At 41.0% G+C, this 22074-nt stretch overlaps 1 protein-coding gene across 4 annotated transcripts in view; it reads left to right on the top strand.

Annotated features, from left to right (window-relative positions):
* The window catches only part of DPF2 (double PHD fingers 2), a 779856-nt gene that overhangs the window by 36957 nt on the left and 720825 nt on the right, over positions 1-22074 (top strand). For all 4 annotated transcript variants that reach the window (XM_044075795.1, XM_044075796.1, XM_044075797.1 and 1 more), the window contains exon 2: positions 7771-7931. In XM_044075795.1, the coding sequence (XP_043931730.1) occupies positions 7771-7931 (161 nt within the window). The remainder of the gene's footprint in view (positions 1-7770; positions 7932-22074) is intronic.

Below are 22074 nucleotides of genomic sequence, written 5' to 3' on the forward strand. Positions count from 1 at the left end.
ATGTTCACCCAATCTAAAGGTGCAAGCAGTAATAGAAGCTTCAAAACTGCTAGAAAAAAGAGCCATCCAGGAAGTCCCGGCAAATCAGCACGGATCCGGAACTTACTCAAGGTTCTTTTTAGTACCAAAAAAGACAGGGGACTGGAGACAGATTCTGGATCTCAGCAGACTAAACAGGTCTGTGCAAAGAACAAAGTTTCGAATGGTCACGCTACAGTCCAGTCTACCCTTTTTGGGTCAGGACAATTGGATGTGCTCAAGAGATCTTCAGGAAGTGTACTACCATATAAAGATGGACAGGCGCTCCAGGAGATATCTTCGCTTCCGGCTGGGGGCCAGTCATTATCAGTTTAGAGCTCTGCCCTTTGGTCTTACCACAGCCCCCAGGGTGTTCACCAAATGTATGGCAGTGGTCACGGCTCACCTGAGGCTGCAAGGATTCCAGGTGTTTCCGTATCTAGATGACTGGCTCCTTACTGCTACCACCAGGCATCAACTCATACAAGCACAGGACTATACAATCACAATCTGCTCCCAGCTCGGCATTACAATAAATTTTGAAAAATCTGCCTTGTCGCCCTGTCATTCTATCACTTACATAGGAGCAGGCTTAGACACAAGGGATATGTTTGCAAGGCTACCACTAGAAAGGGTGTCCGCAATCCATCAGCAGGCACAGGTTCTGATGCAGAGCAAAAGGATCCAAGTCAGGTATGTCCTTTAAACTCTGGGTTCTGTGGCAGCAGCCATTCTTCTATTCCCACTGGCGATCTTTCATATGAGAATTCTTCAGTGGCTTCTGTTTACGCAATGGTCTTTCCAAGAGCTACCCATGACTTACATGATCACGGATACATGCAGAAGACATCTTTCTTGATGGATGGTCTTCCCATTAGTTACTCAGGGGAGACCTTTCATACAACCCCCTCCAGTAGCCACAGTGACAACAGACGCCTCCCTGATAGGGTGGGGGGGGGCATTATCTGGGCAGGACAGTCCAAGGCACGTGGCAACCTCACGAGTACCATCTGCACATAAATGTCCTGGAAATGAGAACCGTGCTCCTGGCATTGCAAGCCCTTCAAGACTCTCTTCCTTCTGGGACCATTGCTATTCAAATGGACAGCATGTCAGTTGTGTGGTACATCAACAAGCAGGGCAGAACCAGGTCCTACCCCCTGTGTCGAGAAGCACTCAGACTTTGGCAGTGGGCGATTTCCTCCCAACATTTTCTGATTGTGATGCACATCCCCTGGAGATCCAACGTCATAGCGGACAGGCTCAGCAGAGCTATTCTCATGCCTCACGAGTGGTCTCTGAATCAGCAAGTTGCGAATCTTGTTTTCCGCAAATGGGGACAGCCTTGCTGCGATCTCTTTGCCACCCCCTTCAGCACCAAATGCAGCAACTACTTCTCCCTTTTTCCGCTTCCGGATCACATACCCAGAGACTCTGTAGTCCACAATTGGCCCCAGGGACTTCTTTATGCCTTTCCCCCTGATACCCAAACTTATACAGAAAGCAATGTCGTTGGGTTGCAAAATGATCCTCATTGCTCCCTACTGGCCTCAACAGATATGGTTCCCGTTCCTGCACCGTTACTTTCTCGATCAACCCTGGACTCTGGACCCAATTCCAGACCTCCTGGTTCATCAATCAGGCGAGTTGCATCAATCCCTCAAAACTCTCCAGCTCACAGCTTGGTTGCTTCACTTCCAACCTTAGCCAGGCTTCCCAGCAGTCCATGACATTATCGTCTCCTCTCACAAATCTGCAACGAGGAAAACTTGTGCTAGCAAATGGAAACGTTTTTCTTGTTGGGCAAAGGCTAGGAATGTGGATCCCTTTTTCAGCCCCAGTTCACAAATTCCTAGCACAACTGTTTCACTCCGGGTCCACTTCTTCTACGATCAGGGTACAAATGGCGGCCATTTCTAACTCTTATGTTGGTTTTTCGAACTCTAACATTGTCTCATAAGCTCTGTAAAGCTTTTTTGAGAGGGACAACCCTTCTTAGGCCTCCAGTGAGAGATCCCCCTCACCCTTGGGACCTTAATTTAGTCCTAACCTCCTTAATTCTGCCCCCTTTTGAACCAGCAGTGTCCTGCTCTATCAAGTTTCTATCTTGGAAGACACTCTTTCTGGTAGCTATTACTTCAGCCAGACACGACTTTGAACTTCAGGTGCTATGTGTTCGTCCTCCATACTTGGTTTTTCATAAGGACTAGGTTGCTCTGAGGTCTAATCCTTTGTTTCTCCCTAAAGTCTGCTCAGAAAATAATTTAAACCAATCTATAGATCTTCCTGTGTTTTTTCCCTAATCATACCAACAAAGCAAAGTACAAACTACACCAATTGGACGTTCATAGGCAATTGCGTTTTTACCTGCACAGAACTAATGAAGTAAGGAAGTCGGACCAACTATTCCTTTCTTGTGCCTTGGGCAAACAAGGTCTCCCAGTTTCCAAGGTAACTTTGTCCAGATGGTTGTCACACACTATTTCTTTCATTTATCAGTTAAGGAACAAACGGTTACCTATTAAACTGAAAGGTCATTCTACTAGGGCCTTGGCCACCTCTGTAGCCTTTCAGTCTAGGTTGCCCATGGATTCCATCTGTGCAGCTGCCACGTGGACAAACCCTCATACCTTTATTTCTCATTACAAGTTGGATATGGTCTCCAGGAGCAGAGCTGACTTTGGTTTCACTGTTCTGAAGAGTCTGTTCCACTGAGCCACACAGGATTTTAGGTGCTAGGGACGCTGTCCTAACCAACAAGAATGAAGGCGCGATAGACAACTTAAAGAAGTTATGTACCTACCATAACTTTCCATGTTAATTGTCTTCATCTTGCCTTCCTTCTTGCGTCCCACTGTCCTAGTGGATCGAGAGGAGTTTTTCTATTTCACTGGCTGTGTGTTCTCTTGTTTCCTCTATTGACTTAGAATATGGCAGGTATAGTCAACTGATTTTTTGACTAGTTTATTCTGTTATGTCTGGAGTTAGCTATTTCAAACGAGATTTGGGTAGCTATTGCTAGGCATTATGGGATAAGGGGTAGACTCGAGCCAGTAAACAGCTCTCGAGCTATTGAAGATGGCCGAGTCGGAGCCGAGGATCAGCTCAGATCCCAACCAGCAAAAAGGAAGGCGAGATGAAGACAACTAACATGGAACGTTATGGTAGGTACATAACTTTTTTTTTAATATTAGACTAAACAAACACATAAGTGAGACTGTTATTGTAATAGATACATTCATGATTTGTTTTCTGTCAAAGGCCCAGATAACGGGCTTCTTCAAGTATATGGACACTGTTTAGCATTGTGTGCCTGCTGTGCTTGTCTTTTTGTTTTGTTTTGCTTCAGTTCAGTTCAGAACAGAATTTAGCTTTTTTGGCTGTGGTCACCACTAGCCATCAAGACCCCCCCTTGACTGCTCTTCTGATCTGTTTGCTTGTCTAGGGCTAAGAGCTTTGTGGCCTGTTTGTTCCCCTAGATACGATAAACAAGCATACGAAGAGCAGTGTCATAATTTCTGCTGTTGATTGGGATTTTTGCTGTAGCCCCACACATGCTCAGTGATGTCTTACAATGTAATGTGCAGGACTGTTTTCTTTTTGCAAATAAGTCTGTACCCCCCCCCCCAACTTCCGCCCCAGAGGCAGGTACCTCTGCTGGCTGTATGGTCTTCATTAAGGAGCGCAAATGGCAAATGCCTCTCCCCTCCCACCCAAGTGAACTAAAAGCAAGAACTCAAACTACACTAAAACCAAAAATAAAAAAAGAAAGCAGTGCCACCAGTTGAAGCCACAGGTTTAATTCACTCCTAATGTAAACATAAATTCATTGGATAAAAAAACACACCATTTTATAGCCTTTAAATAACGGAGTATGTCTCCACCCAATGGACAAATGTTATATTATATATAAGAAAAAGAAGCAGTAAAAAACAAGAACACAGTAGATCGTAAAACATTAAAGTAGTCACACATTTTAACTACTACTTCTCTTTCGGCTGTTCCCGTTAGGGGTCGCCACAGCGGATCATCTGTTTCCATTTCTTCCTGTCTTCTGCATATTGCTCTGTCACACCAACCGCTTTCATGTCCTCTCTCACCACATCCATAAACCTTATCTTAGGCCTTCCTCTTTTCCTCTTACCTGGCAGCTCTATCCTTAGCATCCTTTTCCCAATATACCCAGCATCCCTCCTCAGCACATGTCCAAACCAATGCAATCTCACCTCTCTGACTTTGTCTCCAAACCGTCCAACCTGAGCTGACCCTCGTATACTGATTCCTAATCCTGTCCATCCTTGTCGCACCCAGTGCCAGTCTTAACATCTTTAACTCTGCCATTTCCAGCTCTGACTCCTGCCTTTTTGTCAGTGCCACTGTCTCAACCCATACAACATAGCTGGTCTCACTACCCTCTTGTAGACCTTCCCTTTCACTCTCCTTACTGGTACCCGTCTGTCACAAATTACTCCTGACACTCTTCTCCACCCATTCCATCCTGCCTGTACTCTCTTCTTCACCTCTCTTCCACACTCCCCATTACTGTGAACTGTTGATCCCAAGTACTTAAACTCATCCACCTTCGCCAGCTCTACTCCCCGCATCCTTACCATTCCTCTATCCTCCCTCTCATACACACACACACACACACACACACACACACACACACACACACACACACACACACACACACATTCTGTCTTAGTCCTTCTGACCTTCATTCCTCTCCTTTCTAGAGCATATCTCCACCTCTCCAGGGTCTCCTCAACCTGGTCCCTACTCTTACTACAGATCGCAGTGTCATCTGCAAACATCATAGTCCATGGGGCCTCCTGTCTGATCTCGTCTGTCAACCTGTCCATCACCATTGCAAATAAGAAAGGGCTCAGAGCTGATCCTTGATGTAATCCCACCTCCACCTTAAACGCATCTGTCACTCCCACTGCAGACTTCACCACTGTCACACTACCCTCATACATATCCTGTACCACTCTTACATACTTTGCTGCCACTCCTGACTTCCTCATATAATACCACAACTCCTCTCTAGGCACCCTATCATATACTTTCTCCAATTCCATAAAGACACAGTGCAACTCCTTCTGACCTTCTCTATATTTATCCAGCAACACTCTCTCAGAGCAAACATCGTATTTGTAGTGCACTTTCCCGGCATAAAACCATACTGCTGATCACTAATCACCTCCCTTCATAACCTAGCTTCCACTACTCTTTCCCATAACTTCAAGCTGTGACTTATCAGTTTTATCCCTCTGTAGTTACTACAGCTATGCACATCACCCTTATTCTTAAAAATAGGTACCAAAACACTTTTTCTCCACTCCTCAGGCATCCTCTGACATTCCAAGATGTCATTATAAATAATCTGGTTAAAAACTCCACTGCCATTTCTCCAAAGCACCTCCATGCTTCCACTGGTATGTCTTCTGGACTAACAGCCTTTCCATTCTTCATCCTCTTCAAAGCTGTCCGTACTTCCTCCTTGCTAATCTGTTTCACTTCCTGATTCACTATCCTCACATCATCCAACCTTCTCTCTCTCATTCTCTTCATTCATCAGCCCTTCAAAGTACTCTTTCCATCTGCTCAACATACTCTCCTCGCTTGTCAGTACGCCTTACCTGCTGCACATCTTTTGGTGCAGGTTCTTTTCTCCCTCTTTAGTGTCCAACCTTTCGTACAACTCTCCATATGCCTTATCCTTATCCTTCGCCACCTCTCTTTGCCATGCTCCTCATCTCCTTATACTCCTGTCTACTTTCTTCATCTCTCTGACAATCCCACTTCTTCACCAGCCTCTTCCTCTGTATACTCTCCTGTACCTCCTCATTCCACCACCAGGTCTCCTTGTCCTCCTTCCTCTGTCCAGATGTACATCAAGCACCTTTCTAGCTGTCTCCCTTACCATCTCTGTTGTATTTACCCAGCTGTTTGGTAACTCTTCATTGCGCCCCAGTGCCTGTTTTAACTGTTCCCTGAACTCGACCTCACAATCACCCTTTTTCAACTTCCACCATTTGATCCTTGGCACTGCTCTCACACTTGTCCTCCTCCTCTTCTTGATCACCAACGTCATCCTACAGACCACCATTCTATGCTGCCAACTACACTTTCTCCTGTCACCACTTTACAGTCTCCAATCTCCTTCAGACTGGCCCTGCTGCATAAGATATAATCCACCTGTGTTTATCTTCCTCCACTCTTGTCACCCTGTGCTCCTCCCTTTTCTTAAAATATGTATTCACCACAGCCATGTCCATCCTTTTCGCAAAATCCACTGCCATCTGACCTTCTGCATTCCTCTGCTTAACACCATACCTGCCCATCACTTCCTCATCCTCTCTGTTCCCTTCACCAACATGCCCATTGAAATCTGCTCCAATCATCAGTCTCTCACCCTTGGGTACACTCACCACCACTTCATCCAACTCACTCCAAAATTTTTCTTTCTCATCCATTGCACACCCAAATTGCAGAGCGTATGCACTAACAACATTCATCATTACACCATCAATTTCCAACTTCATAATCATTACTCTATCCGACACTCTCTTTTCACCTCCAAAACATTCTTGGCATACTGTTCCTTCAGGATAACCCCTACCCCATTTCTCCTCCCATTCACACCATGATAGAACAATATGAACTCACCACCTATACACCTGGCCTTACTCCCCTTCCATCTGGTTTCTTGCACACAACATATATCAATCTTCCTTCTCATCATATCAGCTAGCTGTCTCCCTTTATCAGTCATACTGACAATATTCAAAGTTCCTACCCTCACTACTACACTCCTAACCTTCCTTCTCTCTTTCTGCTTCCGTGCATGCCTTCCTCCTCTTCTTCTCCTTTGGCCAACAGTAGCCCAATTTCCACCAGCACCCTGTTGGCTAACAGTACTGGTAGCAGTCATTGTTAACCCAGGCATCGACTGATCTGGTACGTTTTAACTGTATAATACAAAGCTCTCACTACAAAATTACAATATTACCAACAGAAAATTGATAAACATCCCTCTAGAATATGACATTATAATCCTATTACTGTGAAGTAATTGGGCTCAGTCACTTTATTCTTCTATCTCCAGTCAGCTTTTCCATCTCCAGGGCTGGTAATCAAGCTTAGATTGTGTGGTGCATATTCAGAGCTCTGTGCCTGTATGCTGTGGAGTTGACAGTGACTACACCATAATCGGATTTGTGCATTGCTTGCGTCTTGTTCATAGGGGATAGAGCTTTCGGGGGAAGGGAGAGTTTTGAGCTGAGGTGATCTCCATGCTACCTAAAGGGCTTGTGTTTTCAGTTCCATTTGTCATGCTAGGCTTTTAGGTACAAGTACTTAGTATAAAATTGTTTTACCTTTCTGTAGTATGGTGTATTCATTTGGTACCTTAGACTGAATATCCTACTTTGACTGCACCAGCAGTGTTAATTTTTTTTTTGTTACTTGCTTCCTGTTTGTCCCTTTGTTACTTATTTAAACTGACTATGATAAGATTATATTTCTTGGTACGTCATTTTGTCTGCTCTAAATAGTATTAAAAGTGGTAATGGAACACTTATCGGGCAAAGGTAATTAAAAAAAAAAAACAGTTTTTTATTTTTTTATTTTATTATTTTTTTTTTAATATAATCAGTAACTGTGAGACTTTTTTCTAGGGTAAACCATGTAAGGACAAGGTGTATTTTAAAAGGAGATGCATTTTATTTGTAATGCTTTATTTCACAGCCTAGGGGAACAGTACTACAGGGATGCAATGGAGAAATGCCATAATTATAATGCCCGTCTGTGTGCTGAGAGAAGTGTACGTTTACCGTTCCTTGATTCTCAGACTGGAGTAGCTCAGAGTGATTGTTACATCTGGATGGAGAAGCGGCACAGAGGACCAGGTACTTTTAATGATTTTTTTTTGTTTGTGTGTGAAAATTGTGTTTAAAAAATGCAATTTCTGGTATCTTGCTACAACAAAAAAAAAACTGCATAGTCTCTACTTTTTTAACAAGGTGTGGAATTTTTTTTGTGTGTTCTTTTGGATTTTCTGAGAATTTCTCCACTTGCATTGCTTTAAAACAAGCTGTGTTTATAATACCATGGACACAAAAGTATGGAACTCCTTAACAAGTAAGGACCATTTAACCCAAGTTGTTTATTCTTCACCTGTAGGGCTTCTCAAACCCACACCTGGACAACAGTGTTCCATAAACTACCTTGTCTTTTTTAAGAAGCTTATATTATTTTGCATAATTCTTCAATGATAGCTAACATGCCCATCATTGTATGTTCTGGTAGTAGATGAATTGCTAAATATTGTGTATATGAACTGCCTTTGGCTGATATTTAGTATGGCACACTTTTATAGACTGAATTTACTTATGTGAGGAAGTGGTGGTTAGAAAATTGGATTTGTTTAATAATCTGTAGGACAGGTGTGTCTGTCTGTCTGTTCCTGGTGACTGTAATTTGATATTTGGTGTTGCTCTTTCTAGTGCTGTGGCCAGTCACAAACTGAACGGTTGCCACCATCAGACACATACTTTCCACACTTTAGTTGATCATAATGGTGGGAGTGACATTCATACCTTATTTGCTTTTGTTGTGATTTTTGGACAAGTGGAGCTACTGTCGGCTGGTAGTTGCGCAACACTGGTTGAAGCAAGTTGCCCATCTAAAGTTTAGAAGTCTGCTCTCTCTCCAAGTCACGATAATGATGGTCAAGGAGATTAATGTTTGGAAGTTAAGGGTAGCTTAAGGTCAACCAGTATATTTGCTGGCTTACACTTGTGCAATTGATTACCTGTTTTTGTATTTTATTTACAGGGTAAGTACCACTGTGCCAAGGGCCTATTTAAAAGTGATCCAGGAACTGCAAAAAACAGTTTAGCAAATTGTCACAGTGATAGTTAGACGTTAAAGCTAAGTTCATACTTGTTACAGCGCCATATGTTGGAACTGTTGAGAGCATACTTTGAATAGCAATTCAATTCCGTATGCAGATAGCTTACCCCTTAAACTGTATGTGCAGCATATGTAGGTTTTAGATTTATCAGGTTGTGTGTTTGCATGTAGTGTAAGAAACAGGTAGGACATGTCTTGGGGATGGATACATGGGTCTGTATAGGAAAGAAAATTCCAGTAGTAGATAATGTTAAATGTGTAACAGATATGGCATGCATCAAAGATTAATGGTAATGAGCATAGAAAGTAGAGGGGGAGTGCAAATAAATTAATAGTGGTTAGTTGGGGAGGGTCAAGGGAAACTAGTCTGGGTAATAAAAAGAAATTGCACATCAAGAAGAAATTATGTGTTGTTACTATTATGCAAGAATTTTGAGATAAAAGATATTCAGAAAGATTAAGAGCGAGCTTAGTGGAAAAAAATGCTAGCACAAGAAATACTGTCAAAAGCTTCAAATGCAAATTTGTGTTCATTAATGCAACATACCCATAAAAAACATATAGAGCAAGAATCTTGGGCCATTTGTTAAAAGAAGCGACTAAGTGAAAAAGTATAAAGAACAAAAGAGATGTTTTGAAAAGTATGAAAAAGAAAAGCGAGTATGGGGAAAAAGAGAGAGCCTGATATGGTGCAATATTTATGCAATGGAGAAAGCCAAACTAATCAATACAAAAAAGCGGCTCCAAAGAAATTTAAAGAGAAGTGCAGGCAAAGGCATCATGGAAAAAATTTGACAATGCAAAAAATAGGACAAAAGATTGGTGAAGTACTAAAGTAAATGTTAAACAAGTAGAAGCTGAAGTTATGAAATGCATGTGAAGTGAAGGGTTTAGTGTAGAAAGTCTAACACAGATTATATCACAGCATGATGGAACAGCGAGCCCCCAAAATAAGTAGAAATAGGTGGAGCAGGAGATATCTGAAGTAATGTGAACATGGGAAAGAAAAAGGTTTAATATGATGTAATGTTTATGCGAAGAAGAAAGCAAAACTAATCGGTACAAAAAAGCAGCACTGAAAATATATAAAGAGAAATACAGGCAAAGGTTTTCTGATATAGAAACTTTCACAATATGAAACATGATAAAAGAAAGGGAGAAGTAGAAAAGAGGATTGGTAATGTAGGAGTTAAAGAAATAGAAACTGAAGATGGATTACCCGCGAAATGAAAGATTTAGTGTTGAAAATTCAACTTTAAAGCACGATGAAATGAGTCCCCAAATTAAGGAGAAGCAGGTGGAACAGGAAGCATCTGATTAGTTGCCATATGAAGATACTCTGGAGCCTTCAGAAGGAAACCAATCAAAAAAGTTCAGTTAAAGTTGCATAGCAAGGGAAGGAGCAAGAAACGGAGGCAACTCTGACGCAGTTAGTGTTGTGGACTGATGAGCTAGTGTGTTCCCATATGAAAGACCAGTGGATGACACAGGATGTAGCTGAATATAATATGTCAGAGGAAGATGTTCTGGAACTTCCTGTAGAATGCCTACAGCAAACTGAGAACAAAGAATGTGCTCTCAGTTTAGAAGAAAATTATTTAAAGAAAGAGTTTCTTGATTTAATAGAGTGATGAAATTGATTACAGAAAATCAATAAGACCCAAAATGATATTCTGTTAAAGTAAATAAAGACAGTAATCAATATTATTAACATAAATTCATGTGATAGAAGTAACCGCGGTATATTACTGTGCAGCTAAATTAATATCAGATAAAGTCTTACCACAAAAACACAGGGCAGTAAGGGAAGAAATCAAATACCATCATGGAAGCATCAAATAGAGAACTGTAAAGCAGTTAAGAGAGGTCACTGCTCAAGTATAGAAGAGAGAATTGATCAACAAAAATACTTGGAAAGATGTACGTGATGAAAGCAGTGCGCAGTATCAGAACAGACCAGGATCTGTCATACACTATTGCAAATAATAAACTAAAGATATCTACACAGGCAGAATCAGTTTATGCAGTTAATATAAAGAAAAAGTACAAAATAAGCAATTCATTGATGACCCAAAAAAGTTTTAAAGAGAATTGGGGAAACAAAGCAAAAGGAATAGAAACACCACAAATGAAAGAATTAGAACATTTTGGAGACATATCTATGAAGATCACGTGGAACATGATAAAGATGCTGAATGGATAGACGAAGTAAAAGAAACAGTAAGAAGTTCAAATGTATAGGATATGAAATGAGCTGGATTAATGGCCAAAAAAATTAAAACAAAATTAAGAAAAGTTCCTAACTAGAAAACCCCAGGCCCAGATGCAGTACCTAACTTCTGGCTAAAAGTATTAACATCTTTACACCAAGATTTAGCCCTGAGTAAGAACTATTTATATGTGCTTCCCAAAGCTTCAAGCTGTCCTAAAATCTGTAGACCAATAACTTGCCATCCGACTATGTGTAAACTATATACTAGAACTGATGCCGACAGAGTTTACTAGTCATTTAGACAAAAAATCATGGCAACAAAAGAAAGTCACTTGGAGCAAAGTTTAATTTGTTGCTAAACAGAATTGTAAAAAAGGTTAAGAATAAATTCAAAGGGAGATATTTCAGGGTGACCCTTGTGTCACCATTGCTCTTTTGTCTTGCCCTCAACCCATTGAGCTGTCTACTTAACAGATTAGGTCATGGTTATAGTTTGGCTCCCAGAAAACAACTTTTTCTTTTTGTGGATTATTTAAAAATGTATAGCTTATCAGACGAGGAGCTGAAGGCACAACTGAAAGTGGTCAAAACTTTCTCAGGTGTTATAAGAATGCCATTTGGTCTTGATAAATGTGTAAAAGCAACATTTAAAGCAGGAAAGCTGCATCACCAAGATGATGTCCGTCTGGGACAGGAATGTGACATAATGGAACTTGAGCAGAAAAGTGTGTATAAATATTTAGGAGTTGATGAAGAATAGTCAGGAAAAAAAATTTTAGAAGATTAAAATAATACTGAAAATAGCCTGACATCTAGGAACAAAGTCCAACTATAAACTAATTTGCTCTTCCTGTTCTAGCTTACAGTTTTGGGGTGATTGACTGGCCCCAAAAGGTATTGGATCAGTTGAACAGGAAAACATGAAAAATGCTTCATGCTTATCAAATGATATATAAAAATCAATGTATACCAAGATTATATATTACTCATTCTGAAGGGGAGGTATGATCATCCTTGAAACTGATTACATATGTAGATCTGCAATTGTAGGACTGCATACATATCTACTGAACTCGCCGGTGAAAGTTTTAAAATATGAAGAGAACAACTCTAAGATGACTTCCCTGCTTACTTTAGTAGAAGCATATCGATATCAAGTGGGAATGGAAATCAAATCAGAAGTAGACAAAAAGTTAGGTAGCAACTGAACATGCCAAAAATCAAAAAGACTATAAGGAGAAGGATCAGATGATCAAGCAATTGTATATTTGTTCTATAATATCTTGTTTACTTATTTATTTTAATTAATTAATTTATTTACTTATTTATTTTAGTTTGCATTGTTAACTGGGAAGGTCCAAAATGGATATGTGTCCCTTTTCAATGGAAGCCCGGGGAAAAAAAGCTCCTCTTTGTTTCTCAATATTCTAACCACTGTATGCGGCATCATTTGTAAAACTTTGATTTTCCTTCTTTTATACGTTCTCTATACTCTTTGTACAAAATAGCTATATTTATATCATTTTTTTTTTTTTTTTTTTTTATAAATTTTTACTAGTATGTGGAGCTTTTCTCCCCAGACATCTGCTGAAAACGGTCAACTTGTGTCCAGTTGGACTAACTCGGTAAACAAATAAGTAAATAAAAGGCAAGAAATGTGAAAGAGACATAAATATAGTTGCAAGTACAGAAAACTTCATGAATGACCTCTCATCAATCAGGATCTGATGCAGGAGAGGTGAATTTAAAACAAAAGGTGAAAGGTAATATTGGTGACCCAGGATAGTGGCCTATGGACATTGTAAACCAAAATCTTTGTAGAACATGTGGGAGAAACAAACAAATGCAAGTGCAGTAAAACAGAACTGGAAGCAATCCTACAACTTGTTGCTGGGTGTGATACATGAATGGCAGAGGGTCTGTATACTGAAAGGCATAATAATGTGGCAAGACTGTTGCATTGGGGATTGTGTAAACATTACAATATTGAAGTAGCTGAGATGTATTGGTGACATGAGTCACAAAGCATTATAGAGAATGATGAAGCTTATATCACATGGGGTCACCCATTACCAACAATTAAAAAAAATAGCTGTGAGAAAACCAAATGTAGCAGTCCATGAAAGAGCAGATAAAAGTAGCATTGATCATTGAAGTTGCTAAACCCAGTGATTAGTGTTTTATGTAGAGAGGGACACAGTCATAAAATACGAGGATTTGCAGGCAGAAAGGAGGGCAGTGTGGAAGAAGGATACCAGTACAGTTCCAGTAGCAGCAAGAAGTGTGTGTCTCATAATGAATTTACAGTCATATTAAGGTATGTTACTGATACATATAACTCTGTATAAATTGCAGGAGTTGTCAGTTCTGTGCACATTTACAGGTGCTGCAAAGAGCATTTTTGGCTAACCTCAAAGACTGAAAAAAGAGCTAACTTTAGTTATACTTTGACTTAGGAATGGGTTCCATTCCCATCATGGTATTAGAAATCCAAAAGACTTGTAGAAATTAAGTAGAGTCCAAGCCACCTATAATGATGCAATATTACACAGTATAATATATATATATATATATATATATATATATATATATATATATAGCTGTTCTCTTAACATGTATATTTATTGGAGTCTGTATTCTTAAATGATTGTACTGAAACCATTCTGACTCAGTAATCATTTGTTTTCTCAAAAAAATGTCACCTAGCACTATATAAAAGTAAAGTTATGACCTGGTATTGCTAAGCTTTTTGCCTTTCTCTCCCTCCTTTCTGACTGCATTGTCTCCTTTTTTGACAGAAACCTTTGTTTTTAAACATAATGGTCATACAACTTTAGTGCAGTTCTCATACAGGATGCACTTTTTGTTCCGTCTGATGGCTGATAACTTTGTCTTGCATTTATTTTTGTGCAGTTTTATTTATACATACATACATACACACACACACACACACACACGGGATCCGTACAGATCCCCAAACAGCAACATCACCAAAACAGATTCGGTCAGGCATACTTGGGCGAAAGTGCTTTTCACCAAAGAAGCACTTTCACGAAAGTATGCCTGTTGCGGATATCCCCACTACAGTGGGGATAAGGGAAAATTCCCTTTTCCCTACTGTAGTGCGACCTCGGAGTGAGAATATTTAAGTAGGGGGGTGCTGAGGGGCTTGCCCCCCCCCCCTGCAAAAACATAAATGTAATGTTTTTTTTTTTATGTTAACACACTTTATTCATTAGTGTGATTGTGGATTCGGACTATTGAACTTTCATTCCATACACACACACACACACATATATATATATATATATATATATATATATATATATATATATATATATATATATATATATATATATATATATATATATATATATATATATATATATACACACACACACACACACACACACACACACACATATAATTAGTTCATGTTTGCATTTACATTTATTGTGTAAATATTGTTTACTGCCTTCTTGTTCTGTAAAATGGAGCATTTCTTCCTGGGCCTCTGCTGAAAATGGGACTTGTACCCAGTCAGACTTTCCTGGTAAACAAAAGCTATAAATAAATTAAATATGCCTCCATTCCTTCTGTCCCCTGTTGATATTGGACACCTGTTGCATAAACCTAAGCCCTAGTTAACGTTTGGTGCCAGCCTAGATGCAGTCCGCTCTCTACTTGTTCTGTCTTCACATCCATTAATGTGCACCTAGTTTCTCCTCCCATTTCCCATTCTAACAGTTCTGATCACTGTTGTTCATATTGGTGTATGATAACTAAACCCATTATCTTGCATCCCTGTATTTTCTAACAATGTGTATGTAGGCCCAGACCATGTGAATCCTCTTCTCCCACTGAAATTGTTAGCTGTTTTCCTCCTCTTTTCATATTCGGGGTAGTAATGTCATTTTCATCATGCTTTTTTTCTCTCTTGACTTTACTGTGTTTCACTTTCAGCCTCCTGCATTAGGTTCATAGGTTCATACTAGGCTATCTGCCCTAGGGCATTTATAAGCTTAGCCAGAGTGTGTTTGGCTTTTGCCACCCATTTTAAACTTATTTTGCTATGCCCTTTTTCGAGGTTAGTATACTGTGCCTCTGTCTAACAGTGACACAGAAGTGATACCTGGGGTAAACCTATGATCTCCCATCCACTTATCAAGATTCCTCTTGAAGAGAGTCAATGAGGGACTCTGCCTAACCTGGACTGGGATTTTATTCCAGAGTGAAGGGAGCCTCTGGGTTATGAATCTGTCCCTCCAGCATGTCCTATTTATTTCAGTGCTGAGGTTCAAGTCTCTCGAGCGCGTAGTTCGATGGGATTTGGATTTTCTGAGGTGCAGCATGTCCATTAATTCCGGGTTGGACATGGCTTTATACATCAGGCACAGATCGCCTCTGAGCAGGCGGTATGCCACTGCGTAGAGCTGGAGTTTCTTTAACCGGGCAGCATATGGCATCTGTTTGAGCCCTTTGATCCTCTTGGTGAGGTACTTTTGGGGTCTTTCCAGTTGCTGCAGGTGTCTGGTAAGGTACATCCCAAAAGGGGCATTGTACTCAATTATGGGCCTGATGAGGGATGAGTAAAGAGGCACGATGACCTCCTTTGATCTAGATGTGAATCCCTTCATGATTAGGTGGGCTATATAAAATGTTTTTCTAACCACTTTGGCCACGTTGTTGTCAAATGAGAGATTGCTATCAACTTGGGTCCCCAGGTCCCTAATTACTTCTGTACTTAATGGATTACCACCTATGTGGTAATTTGTGGGCACTTTGTTTTTGCCAAAGGGGATGACTATACACTTTTTGGCATTTAGCTTGAGGCCATGGCTCTGGCACCAGTTGTCTGTTTCTATGAGGCCCTATTGGAGGATGCTTGTGTCAGCTGGAGAGTCGATTATGGCGCCCAGTTTGCAGTCATCTGCGAACTTGGTCAGCCACAGTCCTTCCGTGTTGGCCTGTACCTCCGAGAAATGTATACCGAACAAGAGAGGTCCCAGGACTGAGCCTTGTGGGACGCCACTTGTAACTGGTTTGGAGTCTGACATGGCTCCAGCAATTCTAACCATGTGGGTTCTGTCCTTGAGCCAGTTTGCAATCCATCTAGTGACATAGGGGTTTATTTTTAAGCTGGTGAGCTTATCTATAATGCCAAGTGGGGTATTGTATCGAAGGCTTTTGCGAGGTCCAGGTAGGCTATGTGGACCACCTTCCCCTCGTCAGTGGCCTTGGTGACTGTTTCAAAGAAATCGACCAGGTTTAAGAGGCAGGATCTGCCCTTAACAAAGCCGAACTGGGTAGGATCCAGTGTCTGTAGGTCCCCAATATCTTTATTTATGAGGTCCATGATGATCCTTTCCATAGCTTTGCAGACCAAGCTAGTCAGGCTTATGGGGCGATAGTTTCCAGGATTCATTGAGGCACCACCTTTGTGGAGAGGGACCACTGTTGCTGTACGCCACTCTTTGGATACATATCCTGTAGTAAGGCTGAGATTGAACAGTAGTTTTATCTTTGGGTTTAGCTCTTCTTGGAGTTCATGTAGGACGCAGCCCGGGACACCGTCTGGTCCCATTGATGCTGTGTTCTTTGCTTTGGAGAGGGCAGCTCTTACCTGAGCATCTGGGATGTCAGGGGGGGCAGCACTCTGCTGGGATAGATATTTGCCCTTTTGGTGGGGAGAGGGGGTGGAGTTTGCGCTGAACCTGTCAGCTAGGATGTTGGCAATGTCTGTGGGTTCGATTAATTTTTTGTCATTTTGGAATAATTCTGAGAATATCTGGGAATTACATAACTAAAGAAAGCCTTGTGGTTATCCTTAGTGTCCTGTGCAATTTTTCTCTCGAAGCTGGCCTTAGACGATTTTATGTTTGCCCGTAGTTTTTTGCTAATACTGATCAGAGATGCCTTCCCTTTTTGGGATTTTGCTCTATCATGTAGTAGCTTCCTCCTTCTATTGTATAGTTTGTTTATGGCTGGGGTCCACCAGACAGGACGTCTGCCTTTGGAGGATTGGTTCTTGGTTTTATTTGGGATTGCATGATCCATGCATTCCTGAAGGTGTTCATAGAATGCGTTTATAAAGGATTCTGCGGTCTGGGCCTTATTTTCCACAGGCTCGGGGGCTTTGAAGGATTCCACCACGGTTTTGAGGAGTGTGAAATTTGCTTTAGAGAAGTTTTTCACTGTGGTTTTCTGGGCAGGGGGTGGGGTCGGGATGTGAATATCCAGTGAGATTAGTTTATGGTCTGATCCTACCAGTGAGGGATAGACTTCTGGTCTGGAGCATAGAGTCCCCATGTTGGTGATGATCAGGTCCAGTATGTTTTCCCCTCTTGTGGTAACAAGTTAAGTTCCATAGCATTTGAGTTTATAAATTCTAGGAACATTGGGCCAGGGTGTTGGAGCTAGAGTAATGCTCCCAGTCTATGTTTGGGTAGTTGAAGTCGCCCAATATAATGGTGTTTGGAGAGACCTTCATATTTTCCAGTGTTCTCAGGAAGGCCGAGTGGGGTTCCTGGGTTTGGGAGGGTGGTCTGTAGCAGGCTATAAACTGGAAGACAGTTTTACCCACTGTTAGTTGCACATGGATAGTCTCTGATGCTTCGTGCTGTGCCACCAACCTGGAGGTGTGGGTATCTTTGATGAATATTGATACTCCCCCTCCTTTTGTGGTTCGGTCCAAGTTTGGGGCCGAAAAGCATGGTATGAGGTATAACCTGGTAGTGCTGGGGTGCTCTCAGGAGCCTTGAACCAGGTTTCTGTTACTGCACAGATATCTATGTTCTCCATGCTAAGGAGAGTTTCAAGTGCATGCATCTTGAGGTTTAGACTTCTGGCGTTGAGTAGCATTACTCTTAGTTTCTTATCCCTTGTGATACCTATGGAGGTGGGTTTGTCTTTTGAGCCTTGCCTAAAAAAGGCACTATGGAGGAAGCAAGAACCTTTGCCAATATCCAAAAGCCCAGGGGTGACAGGTGCAAGCCATCCCTAGCGAAGCATCGTGGCTTGTCGAGCATGTCATCCCAGGCTGACAGGCATTGGATCCCCTTTGAATGACACCAATACTTAAGCCAGTTGTTGAAATTGATCATCTTGTCTTCATATTGTGGCATCATTCTTAGTGAGGGTAAGATGCTACTCAAGGTCAGGGTCATACCGGCCTGGGCTACATGCTCAGAGAGCTCCTCTGTCTCTTTTCATGTAGTCCAGGGAGGTACGTCTCAGGTCATTCACACCAGCATGGACAATGACCGAGTCATATTTGTACTTGCCTTGGAGTGACCTGAGTGCTTGTGTTATGTGGCGGATCCTAGCGCCCGACAGGCAGCTCACCGTGACCTTCTCCTTGTTCAGCCTGGTGAGCGGGACGTCAGTGTGTCTGACTATAGAGTCGCCTATTACAAGTGTATCAGGTGTGTTGTTTAGCCTTAAGGGCTGTGACTATTCGGCACTCTGGCTTTGTGAGCTATGTGTTGCACGTGTTTTGTTTTGGGGTACCGGTTGCTTGGGTGTCTGCTTTGGAGGTCTCTGCTGCTTAGACAGATTTTTATTTAGAGCCTCCTAGTATGTTTTTGTGTGTTTATGTGTTTGGTTTGCTGTCGTGGTAGGTCTATGTGAGACTGGAATTGTTGTGAGTGTGGTTTCCTTCTCCTCCTGACTGGTTACGCCAGTACTGAGTTGAGAGAGCTTAGCCTCCAGTTTGGCTATATGGTTGCATCTCTCACATGTGTTGGAATTTGTTGGGAGGAGGAGAGGGTTGTCTGTGTACATGAGGCAGTTGTAACATTGCCTCAAGATTCCCAGATTCACCAGCTGGACCGGAGAGGAGATTGACAACTGACCTTTGGACATGCTAGAATAGTATTGGGAATCCTTTATAATTGAAAAAAAGGGCCAATGGGGAACAATACTCAAGGGGAGTTTGTGAGGGTGTCGTGCTTTTAATATTTTAGTGCTGACTTGTATAATTGCTTTAGTGAGCAAGTGCCAGGTAACTTTAATGCAAAAACGACAAACAGTAACTTTCTTTTAAGTGAAACAAGGAAAATAAGTACAGTAAGCAATGCAGATATCACTAGGGATCCACAGAAGCGCTGAAAAGCCGCGTTTTAGGTGGAATTGGCGTTTCAGGGAAATAACAAGCAAACAAACAACAAGCATACAAACAAAGCTAGATTCAGCAGGTTTGGATCTAGTCTATGCTACAGCAAACAAGGTGTGTCAATTTCAGTAAGAAGCAGTTCAAATATGCAGGCACTATAAGCCTTTAACCAGAAATTCCCATCTCAGAAGGGCAGAGTCCAGCCTCTCCTCCCACAAGAGCGCAGACCACGAACCCTCTTAATGTAAAATGACAGGCCTGAAGCCCAAGTGCTTAAACCAGAATTAATACACTTTTAGAATAACAGACACTGAGCCCTCAATCAGCAGTTCCCAACTTAGAAGGATGTAAGCTACCTGTTCTGCCACTACAGTGCAGACTACAAACCTTCTTAATGTAAAACAACTGGTTTGAAGCCCAAGTGCTTAAACTAAAAGGCTTAGAATGAGTTACATCAAGCGGTAATAAATACAGTTGAGTACTATTAAGATGACGCAAAAGCAAAATAAAGTAGGAAGAAACACAAATACAGTAAAAGCAGATAAAAAAAAAATTTTTTTTTCGAGTGAGCAAATGAGATGGGCCCAGGAGTTACAGGACAGGAAGTGCAAATGCAGGCCTTCAAATCAGAAAGTTGAGAGAGATGGAAGACCGCCCAAACGGCCAATAACTACAAATTCTGGGCCAGAACCACTCCTTATGTGGTAGACAGGTTACCTAATGCTTACCACTCCCACTGATAAGCTAGAAGGCTTCCCTCCCAACACAGAAAGGCTTGGGGGGCTCAGAAGCTTACAGACAGTCCTGGATACAGCAAATCTGTATCTGGAACACTAATTACAGGAAAGGTAGGAAACAGGCTTACAATTTTTTTTTTTTTTTTCAGAAAAGTAGCAAAAACAGTAGAAAAAACAATTCACATGCAGTGCAAGCTGGCACACTTGAGTATGTAGCAATATTAGCCCACACACTTTGAAAAAATGTAATTAAATTAAAAAGGACTAAAAGCAACTGCAGAAAGGGTTTATTAGGTAGAATGCGGTAAAGAGATGGGACTGGGGGAGTGTCCTAGATCGAATCTACAGTGGGGCGGGCACTGCAAAAGCTACCAAATTTAAACTACAACCAAGAACAGGGAGGGGGGGGGAGATGGTTTCATCAGAGATGTGAGGAATCACAGTGCAAATTATAAAACCAGAAAAATATATACTGATCTCTGTATATTTGCAGAACAGTAAGACAACAGATATCTAAGCAACAATTTAGCTCTATAATACAGAATAATATACTCCGCTCTATACATTTGCAGATAGTCTTGTAAGGCTTTCTCCCAGTGCACAGGTTCCAATTTAAATGCAGGCTGTTATTAACAGGTCAAAATTAAGGGAACCTGGAGTTAAGCAACACACAAGCTACAAAAACCGGTTATATTAGCTGAAGACAAGGCAGAAAATGAGGGGGGGTAGTTTCAACAGAGATGTGAGGAATCGCAGTGCAAATTATAAAACCAGAAAAATATATACTGATCTCTGTATATTTGCAGAACAGTAAGACAACAGATATCCAAGCAACAATTTAGCTCTGTAATACAGAAAAATCTACTCGGCTCTATATATTTGCAGATAGTCTTGTAAGGCTCTCTCTCAGTGCACAGATTCCAATTTAAATGCAGGCTGTTGTTATTAACAGGTCAAAATTAAGGGAACCTGGAGTTAAGCAACACACAAGCTATAAAAAATGATTATATCGGCTGAAGACAAGGCAGAAAATGAGGGGTGTGGGTGGGGAAGACAGTTTCAACAGAGATGTGAGGAATCACAGTGCAGATTATAAAACCAGAAAAATCTATACTGATCTCTGTATATTTGCAGAACAGTAAGACAACGGATATCTGAGCAACAATTTAGCTCTAATACAGAACAATACAGAAAAATATACTCAGCTCTATATATTTGCAGATAGTCTTGTAAGGCTCTCTCTCAGTGCACAGGTTCCAATTTAAATGCAGGCTGTTATTAACTTGTGTTTGCACTATATCCGTCCCTCATAATATATGACTCCCAAAGATTCCATTTCTTTCTTATAAATATTCCTCCCTTTCTACTGACGTAATTCCCCCCCCCCTTTTAATTCCTTTATTATTGCTTTCATCTCCTTGAATTTGGGTTGTATAGTAACTGTCCATTTCCTGGTGATGACTTTAGTTTTGCTAGTCGCAAAAAAAAAAAAAAAGTGTTCAAGGCTCTTGTATGTCCCGGCAGTTTTAAATCCTTGCACCTGCCTAATTGAATAAAATCTTTTGCTTAGTATGATCTCTTCATACATTACTTGTAATTCTACCATGAAAATGATCAAACTGGAGTACCCCCAAAATATATGCTTCTATGTACCTTTACATTTTCAAAACCCCTCCAGCATTTGTCATCTTGGCCTGGAAAAATTCTGCTTAGCCTATTACTTGCGTAGAAACACTTTAAGGATTTACAAGCAAAGATTCAGAACCTTCTTGACTTTGTGGCATATATTAGACCCAAACAAACCTCCTTCCATTAATCGGGCATGTATCGTACTCCTAATTTGTCACTCCATTCTTCCCATTTATATGTTTCCTGTTTCTGTCTTCATCTTTATAAGACCCTTATAAAAGTCCACTTAGCAAATTTTGCTTTGTGGCACAGTCTGTCCTTGTCTCTATCAGGAGTTCTGCCAACTGCATTTTGTCATTTTCTGACTCTTCGTACTTAAACTTCTGCTTTATTTCCAGAAATGGACCCAGAATATGGAAGCCTCTCTCTCTTATACTGAATAAACT

This window comes from Protopterus annectens, chromosome 6.part1, assembly GCF_019279795.1.
Source record: "Protopterus annectens isolate FY-2018-M chromosome 6.part1, PAN1.0, whole genome shotgun sequence".
Lineage (NCBI taxonomy): Eukaryota > Metazoa > Chordata > Ceratodontiformes > Protopteridae > Protopterus > Protopterus annectens.